We start from the raw sequence: 21,076 nt of genomic DNA on the forward strand, positions 1-21,076 counted from the left end.
AACTAATTTTTTTCCGGGATTTCAAAATTCAGTGGTCATCTTAAATCACTTGACAGATATTTGAGTAACTCCAATTCCCGGCCTAATATGATTCAGTTGAATCCAGTACAAAATTTAAATCATCGCCGTAAAAAAATTAACACACGTCTTTGGGGTATGAGTTTCCAAAACCAAAAACTAAGTGATACAACATGTCGAGACATTATTGGGATCAAAACACCACTCCGACGAACAAGCATGTCGGCTTTGAGTTACAATCCTCCTGCAGACTTTTGGAATTTCTGGATTTGGTTCAGGAATATCCATGTCGTCTGCAAGGAGACAAAATCAAAAATCCAAAAAAAAACACACAGGAGGGGATGGATTGGCAGATAGATAGAGAGAGTTTCCATGACATGCGGGGCAATTCTAACACAGTAGACTGGGAATCCAGTGTAGAATTTTAAGGGCCCTCCTGACTTTAGCGTTTTCATGGCACAATCTAAAGAACCAGCGGATGGATATTTCCCAGCAGCGTCTGGCTGCATTTACTGTATTTGGGTTTTAACATAATCAAAGGGCAGACTACACAGGCCACAGCAAAGAATCCCGACACAGTACTGGCCCCTGAAAAGAGTGGGAAAGTTTCAAAATTTAACCCACGAAGAAAAAATGAAATATAATGCAAAGTCAGGGAGTGAAGATAAAACTACTGCAAGCTGGTAATGATTCAAGAAAGTATCTCACCAAACACAGTTGCAGCCTCATTGAAACCAAGGGAGTCCTTGAAGAACTCCACACTTTGATCATAAGAAGCAAGCATACCCATGTTAAGCGCCATAGCCCTTACAACAGTAGGTCCAGCGCCTTTCCAGAGAGCTAAAACTCCTTCGTCGGCAGAAATACGATAAAGGGCATGAAATGCATTTGTGTAGTTTCGTCGCTATGCAGCAGGTAATGTTGCATCAGCCTGCATACATATGAGGGCTAAATCTACAGGACTGCCAACAGTTGCTCCAATTGCTCCAGCAGTCAATCCACACGAAGCTTTCTGATACAGTGTCAATGTCTTTCCATCATTGGCTTCTAATGCTTTATTGGTCAAAATCCCATTTTCAAAGTTCCTTCCTCCTCTCCTGAGAGCAGAGGAAAACGGGTCTCCTTTGTGATTGGTGAACGGGCAGCAGAACATAGAAAATTGTGTTGTTTTGTACTTGTGAGAAATGGTATTATTGTCGAAAGGAATGGGTGTGTTTCGGAATAAAACATAAAATCCCCGATAATTTTAAATCAATTCTTTGTGTTTTTTTTAAAAAAACATGAAACCTCAGTAAATATACTTATTAAAATTTAAAAACATCTAAATTAAATGTGCTTCGTTTTTAAAAATGCATAGTTTTTTTCCATTTTTAACGAGAGTATAAAATGTTATTGCACGTAATCTATATTATTTATATATTATATTAACGGAATGTAGTCTTAGAGTAATCTTATATTTACCTAAAACACTATTCAATTTTCAGTTATTCATTCTTAATCCTTCCTTAACTAACATTACCTGTGTAAATAAGTTGCCCTGATTTTACTGAAAATTATGTTGATAGTTTAATTTTTAAGATTTTTTTGTAAGAAAAAAAATATTGATTTAATGATTTTGAGATAATTGAATAAATATTTTGTTGAACATATATTTTGATTGTTGAGTATACCAAGGAAATATATATATATATATATATATATATATATTAAAACTATCTTGATTTATATGAGAAGATATGTGTAAGATTTGAACAAACTGTGTTTGTCTTTGATATAATAAAATGCTCTATTTATTGGAGTTTTTATTCATTCTGAAAATTATTCAGGGTGGTCATGTGTGGTCGAAGGAGACCGATGAGCTTTTAGTGTTAAATCTCTTATGATTTTCATGTTGTAAAAGCATCAATCGTAGGACAATATATTTTTTAGAATAAAACGCTTAATGTTTATTCGGTGCACCGATATCTACTACATGTCCTGATATAATCACTTATTTTATATATTTTATAATTTCAAAACTTTCAACTGCCAGTGGTGCACACACTTTTAAAACGTTGTGATTCATTATTCTGTAGAGAAAGATGACGTTATCGAAAGAAAACAATCTGCAGGTTATCAAAAGGAGTCTGATTGAAACATGATTGAAAACGAGCGGTGCTCACTGATTGAAGTCCGCCGAACGAATTTGTCACAGAGACGTCGTTGAAAATTATGAATTTTTTTATTTGAATAAATCATCGTATGCTTGTAACAATATTGATTTTAAATGGATTAACTTGATAATTGGCTATTCCTGATAATTATAGATCTACTGGATCAAACAATGTTAAAAATTGCCAGTTTCATTTATTTTGATTTTATTTTTTTTTTGGTTAATTGGACTGATTATGAAAACGAAATGAAATAAGAACAACCGAATCAACACCATCAAACAAAATCTTTTCTTATGATTGCATTTGGCAATGAACCTGGTTTACTGGGACTCAAACTTCAATATGCCAAGATTATTAAAATTTTATATTAGTTTCGGCTAATACATAAAATTAACGTGTCAACTTTTAAATATTATATTCATAATAGTTTGTGTATATAACAAATAAATTCATAGCAAAAAATAATAATAAATTAAAGTTTTTCCTCATAACAAAATCATGTTAACTTGCCGACGACTTTTGTAGATTTTGGAGTTTCATGCGATGCTTGCTTTTATTTCATAAAAATAAAATATAGAACGATCGATCTAGAAATTAACAAGATAAAATGAAAAAAAAAAAAAACAATAATTGAAATCGAAAAAAACTGATTTTTTTCCCTTAAAAAATCAATTTTTTGGGTGGACAGTAGTAAATATACCGTGTAATTACGGTCTTTCAAATTCAAATTTGCAAAATGTAGTATAAACACAAACTTTATAGAAGTGTATGTATTATAGAAAGGTAAAAACTTGTGTGAGATGGTCTCACGGGTCTTATTTTGTGAGACGGAAATCTTATTTGGGTCATCCATAAAAAAATATTGCTTTTTATGCTAAGAATATTAATTTTATTGTGAATATCGGTAAGGTTGACCGGTCTTATAAATAAAGATTCGTGAGATCGTCTCACAAAAGATCTACTCTTTTGGAAAATATTAGATCTATTTTTTAATTTTTTCATAAATATCAAATATATTTAATATTTAAATATAAATGATTTTTTTAATTAAAATGAAAAAGTTATGCAAAATAGACGCAATTAACCATTAAAATTTGTTATTCTACTACTTTCTTTTAAAAACAAATTAAATTATTATTCTACCACTGAAAGACCTATAAATAAGCTAACCCTAATGCAATCTCTTCCCACAATTGGCCGACGCGGTTCGCTCAACTCAACCCTAATCGAAGCCAGATCCTTTCGCCTTGTCCCCTACGCCGCGCTCTCCCTTTTCGTGTTCAGAACACACAATCTTTTGTGTTGTGGTAAATTTTTCTCATTTTAATCAATATCTTCCACGCTTTTGGTTATATATACGATACGATTCGGGTTTCTCATCAAGCGGTTGTGTTTTCTTTGACCGTTTCAAGGTGTATCCAATAAAAACGTATCCTTTTCGATTTGCTTCACGCCTTGATATGTGTTGTGTTGAAGGTTTTTTGCTACATATTTTTCTCATCAACTGTGTACTTAGGTGACTTGAGTGCAGAACAGAAGTTCGAATTTATTTATTTTTACCCGTTCTTTTTATAAATTAGGAGTTAGATGCTTGTTTTTCAAAGCGTTAGTAGTCTTGATAGTTTTTTTTTAAAAAAAAATCGAGTTGTGGGTGCAGAAGAAGGAAATGATGATTATAACGGTTTGATAGCCTGATATGATGGCTATTTATCATGTATTAGCTCTAGCTGATCATTCTATTTGTTCCCACAAACTTTTAAAATTTTATTTCCCTATTTGCGCTTTTACACTTTTTTTCTTATAAAAGCACGAAGGTATTAATGCTCCTCCATCAAGAAATTGGAAAAAATCGTTTGTCACTTGCCAAAAAACTTCGATGAGTTATGGTTTCATTTGTTCTAGCTGGAGAGAATCGATATTCACTTGAATTTGTCCTTCCAAGCAAGTCAAGGACTCAAGTGAAATCATGAATTCAATCCCAAGCAAAACCTTAATCCATAGTTGTACCTGTTTTTGCTTTGTTCTATACAGTATTAGTGTGGTTCGTTAAAGATGGTATTTCCTCTTTTGTTTACTGCTGATTGTTGAGATGATATTTCATCCAATGATTATTGTCTTTGACTTTTGAATATTTTTGTTGGCCAGGATATAGTTTGCAAAAATGAGGGGAAGAAGTTACACCCCTTCACCACCAAGAGGATATGGTAGAAGAGGAAGGAGCCCTGTCCCCAGAGGACGCCATGATAGAGGAGATGCTCCTACAAGTCTTTTAGTCCGCAACCTTCGCCATGACTGCAGGAAAGCTCTGCCTAGTTTATACCTTCTTGTTTACTTATTCGTGAAGCTTAATTTGTCATGTGTCATCTGCTTTTGTGAGAAGAAATATTTTGTAGTCGAGCATGTTCCTCCAAGCGTATGACTGCAGCTAGCCATCCTTATCTTGAATGGTTGGTTTGTCATTTTTTATTGTTTGGTCATAGGTATAGGGCTCGATAAACGTTTGGCAAATTTATAAGCTAACAATACACGCGCTTTTCATTTTTATCCTTGTTAATATTAATGTAATCAGGAGGCTTATGAGTTATGGGCCTTGTGCTCATTTTCTGGACGCCCTTCTTCAGGAGCACCACATCTCTGTAATATTATCTAGATAGATTGACTTAATTTTTTCATGTAATAGTCTATTGATGCCTTATTACGCTGCTACATCAAAACCACCTTCCCATACACACCCAACTCAAAAAAAACAGAAAGTAAACAAATTAGCAAGAGTTTTTTTGCTACTCAAGGAATGGTAAACGCGTGGTATTACTAATTACTAATTGTTTGCATTGTCATAAACAGACCAGAAGACTTGAGGAGGCCATTTGGACAATTTGGCCCTTTAAAGGACATCTATTTGCCAAGGGATTACCACACTGGGTGAGTTATTGTGTATTACCTGACTTGTACCTATGTGTTTTCCCAATTCCTTGTTTCTTTACTTCAGTGTAGAATGATTGAACCTAGATTTGTAATTACCAAATCATTTCTTTTACTTTTTAAATTTTGATTTCAGTATTTAACTATCACGAAATGGATACCTTTGTTAAAGATTTTTGAAATTTAGCAGTGAAATAAGAGTCATGAAGACTTCAATGAAGTAGTAAGAGTTCTGTTGACAAATTCTAGTTGTAAGGGTTCTCTTGTCATCAATCAAGTAGTAAGGATTTGAAGGTGATGTAAATGATAACGAAGATTGGAAGGGAAATCTGGTTTGAATACAATGTGAAGATATCAAGATTTCAAGTCTTGAAGAATTTCGAGTCATGTTATATTATCACGCACAAGGTCAGCTAGTGCTTGCTTATGCGCATATCATGGTCCTCCATATTCTCGTAATTATTTTGAGCAAGTACTTTAATTTGCGACGAGAAATGTTAGAGATATTTTGGTGCTCTTTAATGGCAATTTAATTTTTCCCTTCTCATGAAGTTCTTTATGTGCTTGCGAGGGCCTTTCATATTTTGTTTTGAGACATTTAAATGATCTTTGACTAATTTTTTTTTAGATTTTTAGGTGGTTTGCTCTTCATTTTTATATTTCCTCTCTCGCAAAGAAGCCTTTCTAGTGTGTTGTCTTTTAACCTTTTCTCTTGGCAATTTTCAGTAGACATTTTTGAACTCGAAAACTGTCCCAATTAATGTAATCTCCAAGGTTTTGTGTTTCTCCTGCTGATTGGGATATCTTACTTTATCTGACCTTCAACTTCTGTCTGAGGATACTGTTCTCTGAAAAGATTGTCAACAGGCTATGGATTGGCTCTGTGTGGTTGTTTCAGTCATCACAAACTGTAGCTTGCTGACTGTCTAGTTTGTCTCTCTTCTTGTTTACAGTGAGCCACGTGGCTTTGGATTTGTCCAATATGTGGACCCTGCTGATGCCGCGGAAGCTAAGTATGAGATGGATGGTCAGCTTATGCAAGGTCGGGAGCTGACTGTTGTTTTTGCTGAGGAAAACCGAAAGAAGCCTGGTGAAATGCGACACAGAGAACGAGGAAGGTAAAGCCTGATTCTATTGATTACAATGTGATTTGTCTTTTTCTTTTAAAAACAAATTTACCTTGCCCGGTGGCTAATGTTTATTTTGAACCTGATTCTATTGATTACAATGTGATTTGTCTTTTTCTTTTAAAAACAAATTTACCTTGCCCGGTGGCTAATGTTTATTTTGAACCTGATTCTATTGATTACAATGTGATTTGTCTTTTTCTTTTAAAACAAATTTACCTTGCCCGGTGGCTAATGTTTATTTTGAACCTGGATGGAAAATCTGAAAACCTTAACCGTTGATCATTGGGGGTTAATTGTTCAGGCTGCTTTTAAGTTGATTTATGTTATCAGACTTATCAGTGTGCTTCAAAAAAAATTTAACATTACTATTTGCTGCTTTTATAATATCCTTCTTGATGATTTCCCCGTATAAGCTTGAGTTGCAGTCTGAGGGTCAAATATTGATCTCTACCTGTTTTATATCTGCCATTTTAAGATATTTTATGATTCCTCGACGACACAGTTTTTTTGATATTTTATGTCTAACATCTGTTGTACCAACTGCGAGTAATATATATGAAGAATGGCCTATGAACAGATTATTGAGATAAGATAACTCTAATGAAAGATACATGTTATAACTAGTGGAGTTTCTATTGCATTCATCTGCATGCGTTGTCAATATAAGAAATAATACATTTTTTGGTTGTTTGTCCTACCATGGTATAATATACTTCATAGAAGCGAGCCATAACATAATGGATTTTCCTAAAGGGATACCTATGGGCAAAAATCAAAATTCCTTGCTCTGAACTACATAGATGTGGTCTTGACTATGATTTTAAAGTGTGTGACTCAGGCTAAGAACTTAAGAGTTAATCATTAGATACATCATGTTTAGACGAAAAAGATTTCTTATGGAGCAGTTTTACCTAGCACGTAGTTAATTGACTTTTTAAGTCTGAATTTTAGATGACCACCGTTGATCTGTTACAGGGGCCGCGTTTATGATCGAAGGAGATCACCTCCACGTTACTCGCATTCGCCTCGGTATTCTCAATCCCCGCCTCCACACCATGGAGGGTCTCAATCTCGTCGTGGTTACTACTCTCCTAGGAGAAAACACTCGAGGTAGAAAGGGCAGTTGTATTTTACTGTATTATGTGAATGATACTACCAACCCTTTTAGAGCTTGACTTGCAATTTCTAGAAACATCCTTGAGTGAGTATGTAGTGCGAGAGGAATAAAGGAGAACCAAGTTGGTGTCTAGTCTAATAATAGTTTGATTTTGCCATCTATTAATTTGTCTCAGGAAATGAGTGGTTGTAATATTTCTATGCCACTGACTCATTTATTTGCTGCTTGGCATGATATATATTCACAGGTCCAACTCGCCTCGAGAGAGAAGGGGAGGTAGAGACAGACGATCATACTCGCGTTCCCCAGTGCAAGAACATTCTCCACCAAATGGTGGGCCAAGGAACCTCAACGGGAGTCCAGCGAGGAGACGTTCGCCTTATGGCTCTAGAAGCCGCAGCCAAAGCCTCGATCGGGGCTATTCTCCAGTTATGGTACGAAGCCCAAACCGTAGCAGAAGCAGGAGTCCCCACCCTGCAGAGTATGCAAGGGAGCCTGGAAGGGATAGGCCTCGGAAGCTAATGAATGAATGTTGGGATGGGAAAGTTCGTGGAGCTGTGTGATTTCTGAACTTCAAACTTTGTGGGTTATCTATCTGCCTTGTTTCATTTCTGACTCGAAAACTATCCCAAAATGTTTGGATATTTTATGATTGACCTCTAATTTGTTTTGGATGCGTGCTGTTATTCTCTGGTATTGGTGAAAACTTTTTCGTACCGAATTATGTGTGTGTAAGCAGGTCTTTCAAATACATATATGGTGTCTAGAATCTGGAGTAAATAGACCCTACTGTTATTTCGATTTGACTCTTATCGAAAATTGAATATTAACTGTTTATAAAAATTCGATACTAATATTTGTGTTGGACCCGAAATCAATTGGCAAGTCCAACGTCAAAGCCTCCTTATGTTGAAAGAAATTTTCAGTGTCCAGGAAATTGGCATGATCAAAGATCGTGCGAGGATTGAGAAGACAATAAATCAATTTTAGTATAATTAAAGAGATACTTGATTAAAAAACAGAGACACATTCTTCTCTTTATAAAAATGTGATAACTGATTTTTAAGATGGAAGAGCAAGTTGTGAGTTTTTTCCTCATTCCTTTTCTGAGTGAACTCGTTCCACTATAGGAGATCATTTGCGGCAAATATTTTGAATTAAATATGTTGGATTAGATAGAAAGATTTCAAATTGATTTAATTATTAGGATAAATTTATCTCATGTGAAATTCAAATCTATATCTTTGCTAATTTAGTAGGTTAACGATATTTGTGCGATTCTACGTTTCTCAGGCTAACAAGTTTACATTCTCGGGATTCCTTCACGATGAGAGTTTGTAAAGCTCTACCAAGATTTTGTAATGCCAGTCCATAATTCAAATCGGCCGAGAGAATCATTTGCTTCCGCGCGGATAGTTGACTCGTGGTTGAGCACATCACACCAAACCCCTAGACATTAACTACTTACCAAACCAAAACCAAATTTCAAGCTAGGCTACTCTGGTTTAAGAGAGCGACGTTTATCGATGAATGCTTACTTATTTAATGACATAAAAACTGAATTTATCAATCATCAATATTTTGATTGTACAAGAAAAGTTAAAATCTTGATATTTCAAGAAATATACATGAAAAAGGAAAAATCTTGATGTTTCGATACGATTTTTTGGAAGAGAAATTTTATGAGAGGGCAGAGACGAGGGTCACAACTCATCCTCATCCTCAGTTCTCATCAATCACCCTTTGGAATACAAGCCACCTCTTTGATTTGCAAAGTTTCATAAAGAAATACCATCCAATTCCAGCCACGGTCATCAGGCCACTCACCAGATACACAAGATGACTGGCGATAGCCATTATCAGCACAAGAAAAGCACAAGGAATCAAGCACATGATTACCAGAGCTGGTAGTTTTAATGGGATTTTGTATGGCCTTTTCATTGTAGGAAACTTCTTTCTTAACCAAAGGAAAGCTGCGAACTCCAAGATCATCCCCAGTCCGTATATGAAATTAGCCGCGGATACGATATCTGTATAGCTCATATATGAAACACCAAGTGCAATCGATGTTGAAAACAGTATCCCGACCCAAGGAGTATTGAACTGTTTCGATCTTATGGCGAAAAATCTTGGCAAAATGGCTAAATCCGCCATGCCAAGAAGCTGATACGCGCAACTACTTAACTGAGCTTCGAACAGGCCGATTGATGATAACACAGCTCCGATTTCAATCCAGAATTTTAGCCATTTACCAGAAATCGTTCTAGCTGCATCTGCCATGAATCCTGCCTCCCATTCACTTTGATCGACTACAACAGATCCTGTTACCGCTACTAAAGGAATTATGTATCCCAGACAAGTTAAAATCACAGATAAAAGAAGGGCTAAAGGGAAATTTTTTTGCGGGTTCTCGACCTCTCCTGCCATGGTACTCACATTATCCCAGAAATTAAGGTTCCAAAACAAGGTATTAAAGAACAACGTCCAGTCTTTCTTCACCCCCTTTTGTCCTAAACTGATCCACCTACGAGGATGAATCTGCGGGATAGCAATCAAAGACATTAGTATAAAGGGTGCAAGTGATACAATCCCCAACACAACAGCAGTATAACCAACTATAGCTAATCCCGTGTAATTTAGAAAAGAAAGCAGGACGGTAGAAATCAAGATTGCTAGAGTTCTTGGAAGCCCGGATTCGAAAAGGGGGAAAATCCTTTTCAAATAGTTTATACAAAGAGCCGGAAAAGCCGCAATATTAATCACTCCACTGAGGAATTTCCAGGTGCCCATAAGCGAGCCAAAGAAAGGGCCGAATGCTCTGTCTGCCCATATGACAAAGCCGCCGTTCCCAGGGAACGCCGTGGAGAGCTCCGCGGTGATCAGAGCTTCAGGGATACTCCAAATAAACGGAAAGATGAGGAATCCAAGAATAGCCAACAGAGGGCCTGCGGCCTGAACTGCCGGCTCTTCTCCATAAGGGCCGCCTGCCACTTCAAAGTAGATGAGGAAAATGAGGGGAATGAGGGTGAGTTTCTTGGAAGCCACAGCGGTGGTGGCCGTGGTTGCGGTGTTCGTCGGGAGTTCTTGGTTCTGGCCTTGCGGCGGTGGAATAGGGGTTGTGGGTGTTAACTGGCCTGACATGCTTGAGGAACCAAGAATCTTTTTCTTGAAAAATATATATTTAAGAATCACGTTGGAAGAAGATTTGATTCGGGAATATAAACTTGGGGGTGGGGAGGAATCTTTCCTCAGAATCTCCGGATTAAACTCGGCCGGATTGTTGACTTTGAGGAGTACGTAATCTGTGTCGGCCGATGACATTTTTTTTTGGAATAAGAAAGTTATCATAAAATTATATGAGATTTTGATTTTGGAATTCAATTATTTCAAAAGTGACGACAAAAACTGGTGATGGCCAATCCAATTTTTATTTTTTTTCCTAAAAAATAAAAATAAAAAACCACAGGCACTTTCACATGTCTTGTTTTATTATTATTTTTTGTTATATTTATGCAAATTTTGGGTGAGAGATTTGAATTGTCGATTTTTCAGGCCTGGTTTAAGGTATTACGACCCGGTTGATTTTTTTAAATGAAATCTATAGCGTAACATTTGGATAATTATGATACATTATAATAATTTTTAAACATACATAGAATAATCTTGCAAAAATGAGAATATTGAATTATGAATTAAGAAAAATTAAAATATAGTATATTAGTTCCTCTAACAACAGTAATTTGATTAATGTAATAGTTTGATAATAATGACGTTGCTAAAAGAACATCTCAGTCCATTATTAGCCATCCAAATCAAATCGTCTATTTTCCTTCTTTTATATGTTACCAAATCTTTCATTTTCCTATTTTTTTCATTCTATTAATTAATTATGTAATGTGTTGTTAACCCCAAGTTAATTACACAAGTGTTTGTAATAAATTGTATACACAAAAACTTGTGTGAGGCGTTCTCACAAACCAATTTTGTGTATCTTCTGTTTGGGTTACCAATGAAAAAATATCACTTTTTATTGTAAATATTGATAAATTTGACTCATCTCATGGATAAAGATCCGTGAGATCGTCTCACAAGAGACTTACCAAATTATTTAATGCATTTTTTTGGGTGACCTTTTTCATTATTTTCGTTTGATGTTTGTTACAAACAGTAAAATCACAATGAATCAATAGAAAAATAACACTTGAAATAAATAAAAAAAAAAAAAAAGGAACAAAAATTTTAGCATTAAAATTAATTGAAGGGATTGAAATTTGAAACGAACCAAAACATAAATTTTAAAATAAAAAAGACCGTTTCATAATTTATGTCATCCTTCAAACTCATACTCCGTTGCCACAAAGATCTTCCAAATATAGATAATCAGTGTAGTATTCATCAAAATGAAGACAAGAAATGAAGATGAGTTTGGAGAAATCCTCCGGATGGTTGGAGATGCCCTTGAGATCCTCACCTGAAAATTTCATGATTTGAATGATATGAAGTTCACACTACAGTACTGGAGATTTTAGAGAAATCATTGGTTGGGCTTCTCTCTGTTCCACACATTGTACTAGAGATTAGCAGCGTCCCAAAGAGGTGTTCAACTTCAGATAAATCCGAAACTAGGATTTGGAGACAGGGTTTAGTCTATATCTATATAAATATACAGATTGAATTGTGAATACTCTAATGACACTTTGTCTTCTTTTATGTAATTAGTTAATTATTATTAATCCATTCACTAATTATTATTTATTACTCTTTCACTCAATTTCATGGCATGACTACAAATAATATCAAAGTATTTATTCAACAACTAATGATTCGAATCAATATGTAACAATATTATTTATAAATTTAATTGGTTTTGTGAAAATACCTTACAAATAAGAGTAATAGTGTTATACATTCTTTTATTAAAATAATCAATATGTAATAATATTATTTATAAAATTAATTGATTTTGTGAAAATACCTTACAAATAATAGTAATAGTGTTATACATTCTTTTATTAAAATAAATAATACAAAAAATTTATATTTAACAAAACAGAAATATTCTTTTATTAAAATAAATAATACAAAAAATTTCAATATATAATAATATTATTTATAAAATTAATTGGTTTTGTGAAAATATCATACAAATAATAGTAATAGTGTTATACATTCTTTTATTAAAATAAATAATACAAAAAATTTATATTTAACAAAACAGAAACATTCTTTTATTAAAATAAATAATACAAAAAATTTATATTTAAGAAAACAGAAAATAAGAAATTATAAATTTATATGTCGAGGTTTAATCTATATCTATATCTATATTTATATACTAATAATCTATATATTTTTAAATTTAAAATTAATTACTTTAATATTTACATTGACATCAAATTCACAGGAAATCACTATCATAAATACATGTTTATTTTTTTTTGTTTTTAATCTACTCATTTAATAATAATCATTAATATATTTTTATTTTTAAATTTAAAATTAATTACTACATGTTTTCTTTTTCATATATTCTTTTAATAATAATCATTAATACATTTTTATTTTTAAATTTAAAATTAATTACTTTAATATTTACATTGACATCAAATCCACATAAAATCACTATCATAAATACATGTTTATTTTTTGTTTGTTTTTCATCTATTCATTTAATAATAATCATTAATATATTTTTATTTTTAAATTTAAAATTAATTACTTTAATATTTACATTGACATCAAATTCACATAAAATCACTATCATAAATACATATTTATTTTTTTGTTTTTTTCATCTGTTCATTTAATAATAATCATTAATATATTTTTATTTTTAAATTTAAAATTATTTACTTTAATATTTACATTGACATCAAATTCACAGAAAATCAATATCATAATGTTATAAATTTAAATAAATTGTTAATATTACGAACATTAAGGTAATAATGGGAAAACGAATAGAGATGAGTGTGATTAAATAAAATTAAATTATTAATAAATATTAAGGTCATATAAAACATTTTTTTCCCATTTAGAAGGTAGATATATATAGATTAATTAGGTATCAACAAAAATACGTGATTGAGAGAAAATGTTTATATGTAAGTGATTTCATTGCAAACATTTAAGTTATTTAATCAATTTTCAATATATGATGCTAAATACATATTACTAAATAATATATTATCTATTAATTAATCTATTAAATATATGACTTTCATTTGTGATCTTACTATTATATTATTTTTTTTTGTTTTACAATTTGTCATGTTAATGATGTTATTTAAGTCATTTTTTTATCTTAGTTTAATAAGATCATTAATAGTGTATTTAACGCAATCAAACTAATTATTATTTTAATTTACTTTTAAATTTAATTTTAATTACTTAAATTTATATATTGTTGTCAAATAATAATATGAAGACAAAGGGAGATGAGTCGGACCGAATAAAAATAAATTATTAATAAATATTAATGTCATACAAAATTTCTTTCTCCCATTTAGAATAAAAATATTTTCAGACTCTTTATGTGTCAATAGAGATATGTGATTGAGAGAAATGTTTGTCTGTAAGTGATTTCAAACACTGTTTTTAAGTTATTTAGTCAATTTTTTTTATAAATACTGCTAAATAAATATTACTAAATAATATGCTCCATTTGATCATTTTTTGTTCTTGCAATGAGAGAAGTTTTTTTACCCTAGCGTTAACATGTTTGATTGTTATATGTCATTTGTATTGATCATGTAATTGTGTTTGGATTTTTTATGTGATTTGTTTGTTTGCACAAAGAAAAGAGAAACAAAATCAAATATCCAACAAAAATGGTTATTTTTTAATTTTTTATTGTTGAGATATTTTGTTAATTTTTAAACATATAATGCATGTTTTCTGTTTGCTTAGATTACTTAGTTTGAAGTGACTTACAAAATATTAAAAAAATTGAAATATTTCTTTGTTTTTACCTTATGTCTCAGAATATCAAGAGATAATATTTTTTTATTTATTGGGGCAAATGTATTTCCAAACTTCTGTCTATAAATGAATATTTAATTTTTTTACGACATTATTATATTCTCTAATCAATTTTTTTTACTTAGATTGATAGAAGGCATTTTAATTTGAGTTTTTATTCTCGTGCTTATATTATTTTTGTAATATTATTTATTATGAAAATAACAGGTGAACTACAAAATTTGGTAGTCTAAAAGTCCTCTGATGAACGACAAATATGGATAAATTATTAAAATATATAATATCCAGTAGATGTTTGGCATGCGATTTTGTTCTAATTCAATGATTATGCATGATTCTAAATTTTAATTATATCACAAGTTAACGCATGCTTTGTTGTTGCTATGTATATTTTGTCAATAGTAAAATATTTTTCTATGGTTTAAGAAAAATTGTGTGACTTTGAATTATATTTTTACGGCTGCTTTTCTAAATGGTTTTATTATGATTTCAAGGCACCATTTTTCATTTGTGTTTTTTTAAAGAAGTGGAATAAATATCTATAAAACGATGACATTAATAAGGTGTCTTCTCTTTATTTGAAAAAAATATTGGAAAATTTATACAAATTGTGAATAATATGAGTTAATATTTAATTTGAGAGTGATTTATGCTTTTTATTGCTCATATATATTTCAATTTCTTTGTTATTGTACTAAATAAATTATTTTTAAACTTTGAGTTATCATTTTTTTTTATCGAGGTTGTTTGTGTTATGATTTTTTTATTCGTTTTGGTTAGTATTGTTGGCGGTAATTGATTTTTCTGATATTATATGATGTGTCTTGTTGTTTATATAAAAATAAGTATGAAAGTATACCAATCAAAGCCACGTATTTTCGGTCTTCTGTTCTACGAAGAGAATAATAAATGGTTTCTGTAAATTATATAATTTCTTGGTTTTTCATACATATAGTCTACGAAATGCGTCAAATTTTGAACAAAAAAGTTAAGACAAACATAGTGGATGAAAAAAAAAAGACATGTTAAATAAAAAAAATAATGTTGTGTATTACTATGTTGGGTGCAATAATTGTCCCTGCTTGGTAGAGCCGTCGAACCGTGGTGCTTGAGCTGCTGTGCGGTTTAAAAGATTTGAGTTGCACCATTACTACTAGCTATAGCTTTGGTAAAGCAGCAAGCGCTCGGCCCTACAATTGGTATCAGAGTCAAGGTCACGGGTTCGATTCTCATTGATTGCAAGGCGTGCAATTATTGGGAGGGATATTGTCGGGTACAATAATTGTCCCTTCTTGGTAGAGCGGCCGAACCGTGGTGCTTGAGCTGCTGTGCGGTTTAAAAGATTTGAGTTGCACCATTACTACTATCTATAGATTTTGGTAAAGCGGCAAGCGCGGTCCTATATACTATGTCCTAATTTCTGTATGATATAATTCAAGCACATTTTTTTATAGATATTTGAAATTAAGTCCAACTAAGTAACATGAAACATATACATATATATTAATCATATTTAAAGCGAAATATTAAGATCAAGAATGATTCAGATTTAAATTTAAACGAAGCACAATGAAGAAGAAATTGAAGAATTGTATGTGTACGTTAAGTGTTATATATTGATTATGTTGTTACTTCATGGTTGTGCGACATATGGATGTCATATAAAATGTCAATATTTCTCAATAAAATAGTTTTCAAAAAGAAAAATTCTTCATTCAGAAAAAGAAATACATAAAAAACAAATTGTGCATAATTCTCATTCTATTTATAATGGTATGAGAACAATTCTAAAGCTTTGTTGACACAATATAATAGATCAATTTTGTGCATTTTATTGAGACATTAAGCCAGTTTCACTTTATTTCCTCCAATATTATCTCGATATATTTCGATGTGACTACGAGATTGTTTTTGTCTCTTTTTTTAGTCAAAGTGTCTAACCAGCTAATTCATAACATATATGATGGTAGCATAGAAAACTCATCGTCAAATAAATTCACTTAGCCAACTATTGAAATTCAAATAAAATTCTACAATATTTCATCAAATTAATTTTGACTATCATAAAATGCTCATGAAATCTAAATGGTTGTATTATTAGATGTGATATTGAATAAGACAAATACTTTGACATATATTTGAATGATATCTCATATGCATATCTTAATTACATTATTCGTATCTCTTCTCAAGATTTTTAAAATACAATAATTAATTTTGTATATCGTTCCACAAGATATAAAATATTATAAAACAAAATATAAACTCGATAGAAGAAAATTTGTTTTGTTTCAATGAATAATACAATATTATGTTCTAAACGCAACAAATGAGATTGAAACTATATCATCCTTATGACATGATGCACGCAATCATTATTTCAAAACTTTCAAAAAATGACGATCAATATGACTTTCTTGAATTGCGTCAAATTAAATGAGGACACAATTTTAAAATATAGCCATTTGAAGAGATTTCAAGTATTTTTCTCACAATGATTGAGAAATAGTTGTTAAAAATTTATTAACCTTATAGCTATATGTTTATAATATTGATACTAAATATATAAAAATGATATCACAAATATCACAATATTTGAAGAATGTGCAACACCATTAATTGATTTTGTTGTTGAAGAATATATAAGTTATACATACTTTTAGTCACAGCGAAAACTTATCGCGAGTAAAAGCATTTTTTCTTAGGATTTATAGTTGATGATTGTCAAAAGCTAAAAAATCATTTAACAACAAAAAAGATAGTCGGAAAAATAAGATTATCAGATAAAAACAATGTAGAAAACCGAAAAAATGTCGTGATAAAGAAGCAAACTATGAGCATGTCAGATCCTGGATAAGGATTGTAAATAACATAATATATGTTAAAGACGATCAGATACTTGCTGAGCATACCGAAATAGTTATATGCATATTATAACAAACTACGACAAAGAGTTGTTGAGTTCTCAAAATCAACCAAGAAGCATATTGGAAAGTGTTTCGAGTTGATAAGATAATTTCTCTTATTCATATACCGTCTATGGTCATGATTTTTTATTTTTTATGGCTTAGTTTGTTTCAGTTGATAAATGTTATTAGCCATGTTTTAATTCATTTAAATATTATCAAAATTTTGTACATATATTTTCAACAGTTTAGGTTTTTACGTGCAGCGCACGTGCATTTTTCTAGTTGATATTAAATATGTATATAAAATCACGAACCTATTCCGTCGAAGCTGTCACATACTCACATTGTGTCAAGTTCTCAGTGCCCCAAACATGGATTGGAGTCGAGCATCGGAGTGATTTCAATCTCTGTATTAAGACTAACATCTTTGCCTTCTTTCACTACCTGGTTTGAAATATGACAGCAACATAGGACTCCATCCCAGAATTCCAATCTTCAAGGGGTCAACGGTTAAAAGCTGTTCGTGCTTATTACCCTTTCTTTGGTATAGGTGTTGTGGGACTGGATGGCAGGGTGTGATGTTTGCATAACGAAGATGTGTTTCCCAGGTCTTTTTCTCTACATCTGGCTGAGGTCTATACAGCGAGGGAGGGTGTTCGAGCAGCTCTTCTCTTCGCTGCAAAGCCATGGAAGATAGAAACGGATGCAACTAATGTTGTGCAAGCATTTGGACAAGGTTCTCCTCCTACAATTGAACACCATCTGGTTGATGAAATAGGAACAGCTGTTTGCAGATTCCGGGAGCAGAGAATATCAACTCACAACTAATGGACTAATGTTAGGAACTAAGATGGAATTTGTGGAATCAATTCCTTTTACCATCATGTCTGATGTACAGATTGATCTTTTAAGTCGTTAATGGAATATCATATTGGAAAAAAAAGCTGCTTCTATTACAGTTTCTTGATTTGTTTATCGAATGTTGCCTCTAGTTTGATGTATGATCCTAGTTTTGCCGTTCCTAATTTGCAGCAAGCTCTTACACTGGTTTTTGTGGAGACAAAGAAGGGAGCTGATATATGCACTTGAACATTGGCTTTGCATCAATATTTGTGATGCTGGATCATAAATATTTCACATATGATACAAATTTATCATTGCATTTGAAATGAAGAACACAAAATCCTATTTATATTTTATTTCTTTCCAAAAATCCGAAGAGATCTTCTGTGTAATATTAATTGATAAGGTCTCACTGGTAGTACTACAAGATCTCGTGCATCGGAACCCATGGAATATATGGTTTCCATCCGAGAAGTCCAGTCCGCGGATTCCAATGTTCCAGCGATCAGGACGTCTAGTAAAAAACTTTTCACGTCTTTTTTTTGTATATAAACTAATCGACTCGAGGAATAAAAAAAATGGTACTGGCCTGGACAGTTATTGCCTCATCAAATGTCAAACGCGTTAAATTTATTTTAATTAGCACATCAAATATATATTTATGTCATGAGCAGCGAAGATATCGATGAGTTTTGTCAAATTTTCACTTAGAATTTTCTGATATTGGTATGTCCTTTTCTTTTCGCAATTTTAAATGTGAGTGGATTGGTTGCACATGTCCATCAATTGGCTCATGTTTCAACTCTCCTAAGCTCTAGAAAGGCGCCAAATATTTATTGAACGCCAAATCATTGAGTTTTCCTTGTATGTACATTACATTTTATTATCTAAAACTTGTGTGAGATGGTCTCACGGGTCGTATTTTGTGAGACGGATCTCTTATTTGAGCCATCCATAAAAAAATATTACTTTTTATTGTGAATATTGGTAAGATTGACATGTCTCACAGATAGATATTCGTGAGACCGTCTCATTTATTATATTTTACTTATTATTTATTACAATTAAACTCACTAAATTAATTATTTAATATATTTCAATTCAAAAATTGATAATTTCTATTTTAATTTTTAAAAACTTATTTTCTTCGTCACATTTCATTTGTTAATTACATCGTGTATTACGTAAATCGAGAGGATGATATATAACTTATTGGAATTCAAGATCTAACTTGGGATCGACCCAAGATTCAAGTTTTAGTTAAGATTTTACCAAAAATTCATCACATTAAATAACTATAGTAATCAGTTTCTAAGTTTGTTAGATATTAAAAAATTGGATTTTCCATCGATTTCAGCATTGTAGGGTGTGGGCATTAATTTAAAACAATGTATTCAATTGTTCACTTCCTTACGTTAATTATCCCTCAACGACTTCACTGATATTGTCTAAAACGATTAATTAAAATAAATGAATATAATCTATTACTATTAAAAATATATGAGTCTGTTACTATTATAAATATATGAGTTTGAATTGTGAGCTTATCTTTTTACCCTTTTATTTATTTTATAATTTGTCATATTCATTTGGTTCTTTAAGTAATTTTCTACCTTAATTTAACATGTTAATTAACAGTGTACTTAACTTTCATTTGTGAGTTTTTTTTTTACCCTTTCATTTGTTTTATAGTTTGTCATGTTCATGGGGTTCTTTAAGTCATTTTTCATGTTAGTTTAATATGATACTTAATAGTGTACTTAACTCAATCAAATTAATTATTATTTTGATTTTACTTATAAATTTATCATAATGTTATACATTTAAAAAATTTGCTAATATTACTAACATCTATTTTATTTTATTTTATTATTAAAGTAATAATAAAATTAATTATTGTATTTTAAAAATCTTAAGAAGGACACAGATGACGTAATTAAGATATGTATATGAGATATCATTCAAATATATATATATATACATATCAAAATATTTGTCTTATTCAATATCTCATCTAATAATACAACTTTTTAGATTTCATGAGCATCTTATAATAGACAAAATTAATTTGATGAAATATTGTATAATACAATTTGAATTTCATTATTCGGCTAAGTGAATTTATTTGGCGAGTAGTTCTCTATGTTACCATCATATATCTCATGAATTAGTTTATTAGCCACTTTAACTAAAAAAATAGACAAAAACAACCTCTTAGCCATCTCGAAATCTATCGAGATAATATTGAAAAAAATAAAGTGCAACCGGCTCAATGTCCCAATTTTCTAAAAATGCACAAAATTGATCTATTGTGTCCACAAAGCTTTAGTTCTCATACCATTAAAAATAGAATGAAAATTATACACAAATTTTTTTCATGTATTTCTTTTTCTGAATGAAGAATTTTTTCTTTTTGTTTATTCTTTGAGAAATATTGATATTTTATATGGCATCAATATGTTGCAAATCATGAAGTAGCAACATAATCACTATATAACCCTTAAAGGTCTACAGATACAATTTTCCAATTTCTTCTTCATTGTGTTGCGTTGAAATTTAAATATGAATCATTATTGATATTAATATTTTGCTTTAAATACGCCTTCAAATATATATGTATATGTTTCATGTCACTTAGTTAGACCTAATTTCAATTATCTAAAAAAGTGTGTTTGAATTATATCATTCAGAAATAGGGACATAGTAATACGCAACATTATTTTTTTAACATGTTTTTTTCATCCACTATGTTTGTCATAAATTTTTTGTTCAAAATTTGACTCATTTCTTAACTACATGTATGAAGAAACAATAAATTATATAATTCACAGAAATCATATATTACCCTCTTCGTAGAACATAAGACCCAAAATATGTGGCTTTGATTGGTGTACTCTCATACATATTTTCATATAAACAACAAGACAAATAATAGAATATCAGAAAAATCAATTCCCGCCAACAATACTAAACAAAATGAATTTAAAAAATTCATGACACAAA

General features: G+C 31.3%; 2 protein-coding genes, 1 non-coding gene and 1 pseudogene across 5 annotated transcripts; 2 read left to right on the forward strand and 2 right to left on the reverse strand.

The window, feature by feature from the left end:
- Positions 1–251: 251 nt before the first annotated feature.
- On the reverse strand, positions 252–1,171 carry LOC142554333 (mitochondrial dicarboxylate/tricarboxylate transporter DTC-like; annotated as a pseudogene).
- Positions 1,172–3,324: 2,153 nt separating this feature from the next.
- On the forward strand, positions 3,325–8,143 carry LOC142553309 (serine/arginine-rich SC35-like splicing factor SCL30A). Of its 3 annotated transcripts, none has more exons than XM_075663472.1 (6): positions 3,325–3,478; positions 4,317–4,466; positions 5,013–5,093; positions 6,047–6,211; positions 7,199–7,333; positions 7,588–8,143. In XM_075663472.1, the coding sequence occupies exons 2-6, from the start codon at positions 4,333–4,335 to the stop codon at positions 7,901–7,903; spliced, it is 831 nt and encodes a 276-aa protein (XP_075519587.1). In that variant the 5' UTR covers positions 3,325–3,478; positions 4,317–4,332; the 3' UTR covers positions 7,904–8,143. The 3 variants fall into 3 exon arrangements, with proteins under 3 accessions (XP_075519587.1, XP_075519589.1, XP_075519588.1); XM_075663473.1 differs by having other exon boundaries at positions 3,345–3,478; positions 4,324–4,466; XM_075663474.1 differs by lacking the exon at positions 7,199–7,333.
- Positions 3,831–3,908, forward strand: LOC142554909 (small nucleolar RNA Z102/R77). The gene has a single exon (XR_012822272.1). It is a non-coding gene; the product is annotated as a small nucleolar RNA Z102/R77 (small nucleolar RNA).
- A 733-nt stretch (positions 8,144–8,876) lies between the features above and the next one.
- Positions 8,877–10,685, reverse strand: LOC142553310 (putative polyamine transporter At3g13620). The gene has a single exon (XM_075663475.1). The coding sequence runs from the start codon at positions 10,659–10,661 to the stop codon at positions 9,063–9,065; it is 1,599 nt and encodes a 532-aa protein (XP_075519590.1). The 5' UTR covers positions 10,662–10,685; the 3' UTR covers positions 8,877–9,062.
- Between the last annotated feature and the right edge of the window lie 10,391 nt (positions 10,686–21,076).

Source organism: Primulina tabacum, chromosome 8 (assembly GCF_025594145.1).
Source record: "Primulina tabacum isolate GXHZ01 chromosome 8, ASM2559414v2, whole genome shotgun sequence".
In the NCBI taxonomy this organism is placed as follows: Eukaryota; Viridiplantae; Streptophyta; class Magnoliopsida; order Lamiales; family Gesneriaceae; genus Primulina; species Primulina tabacum.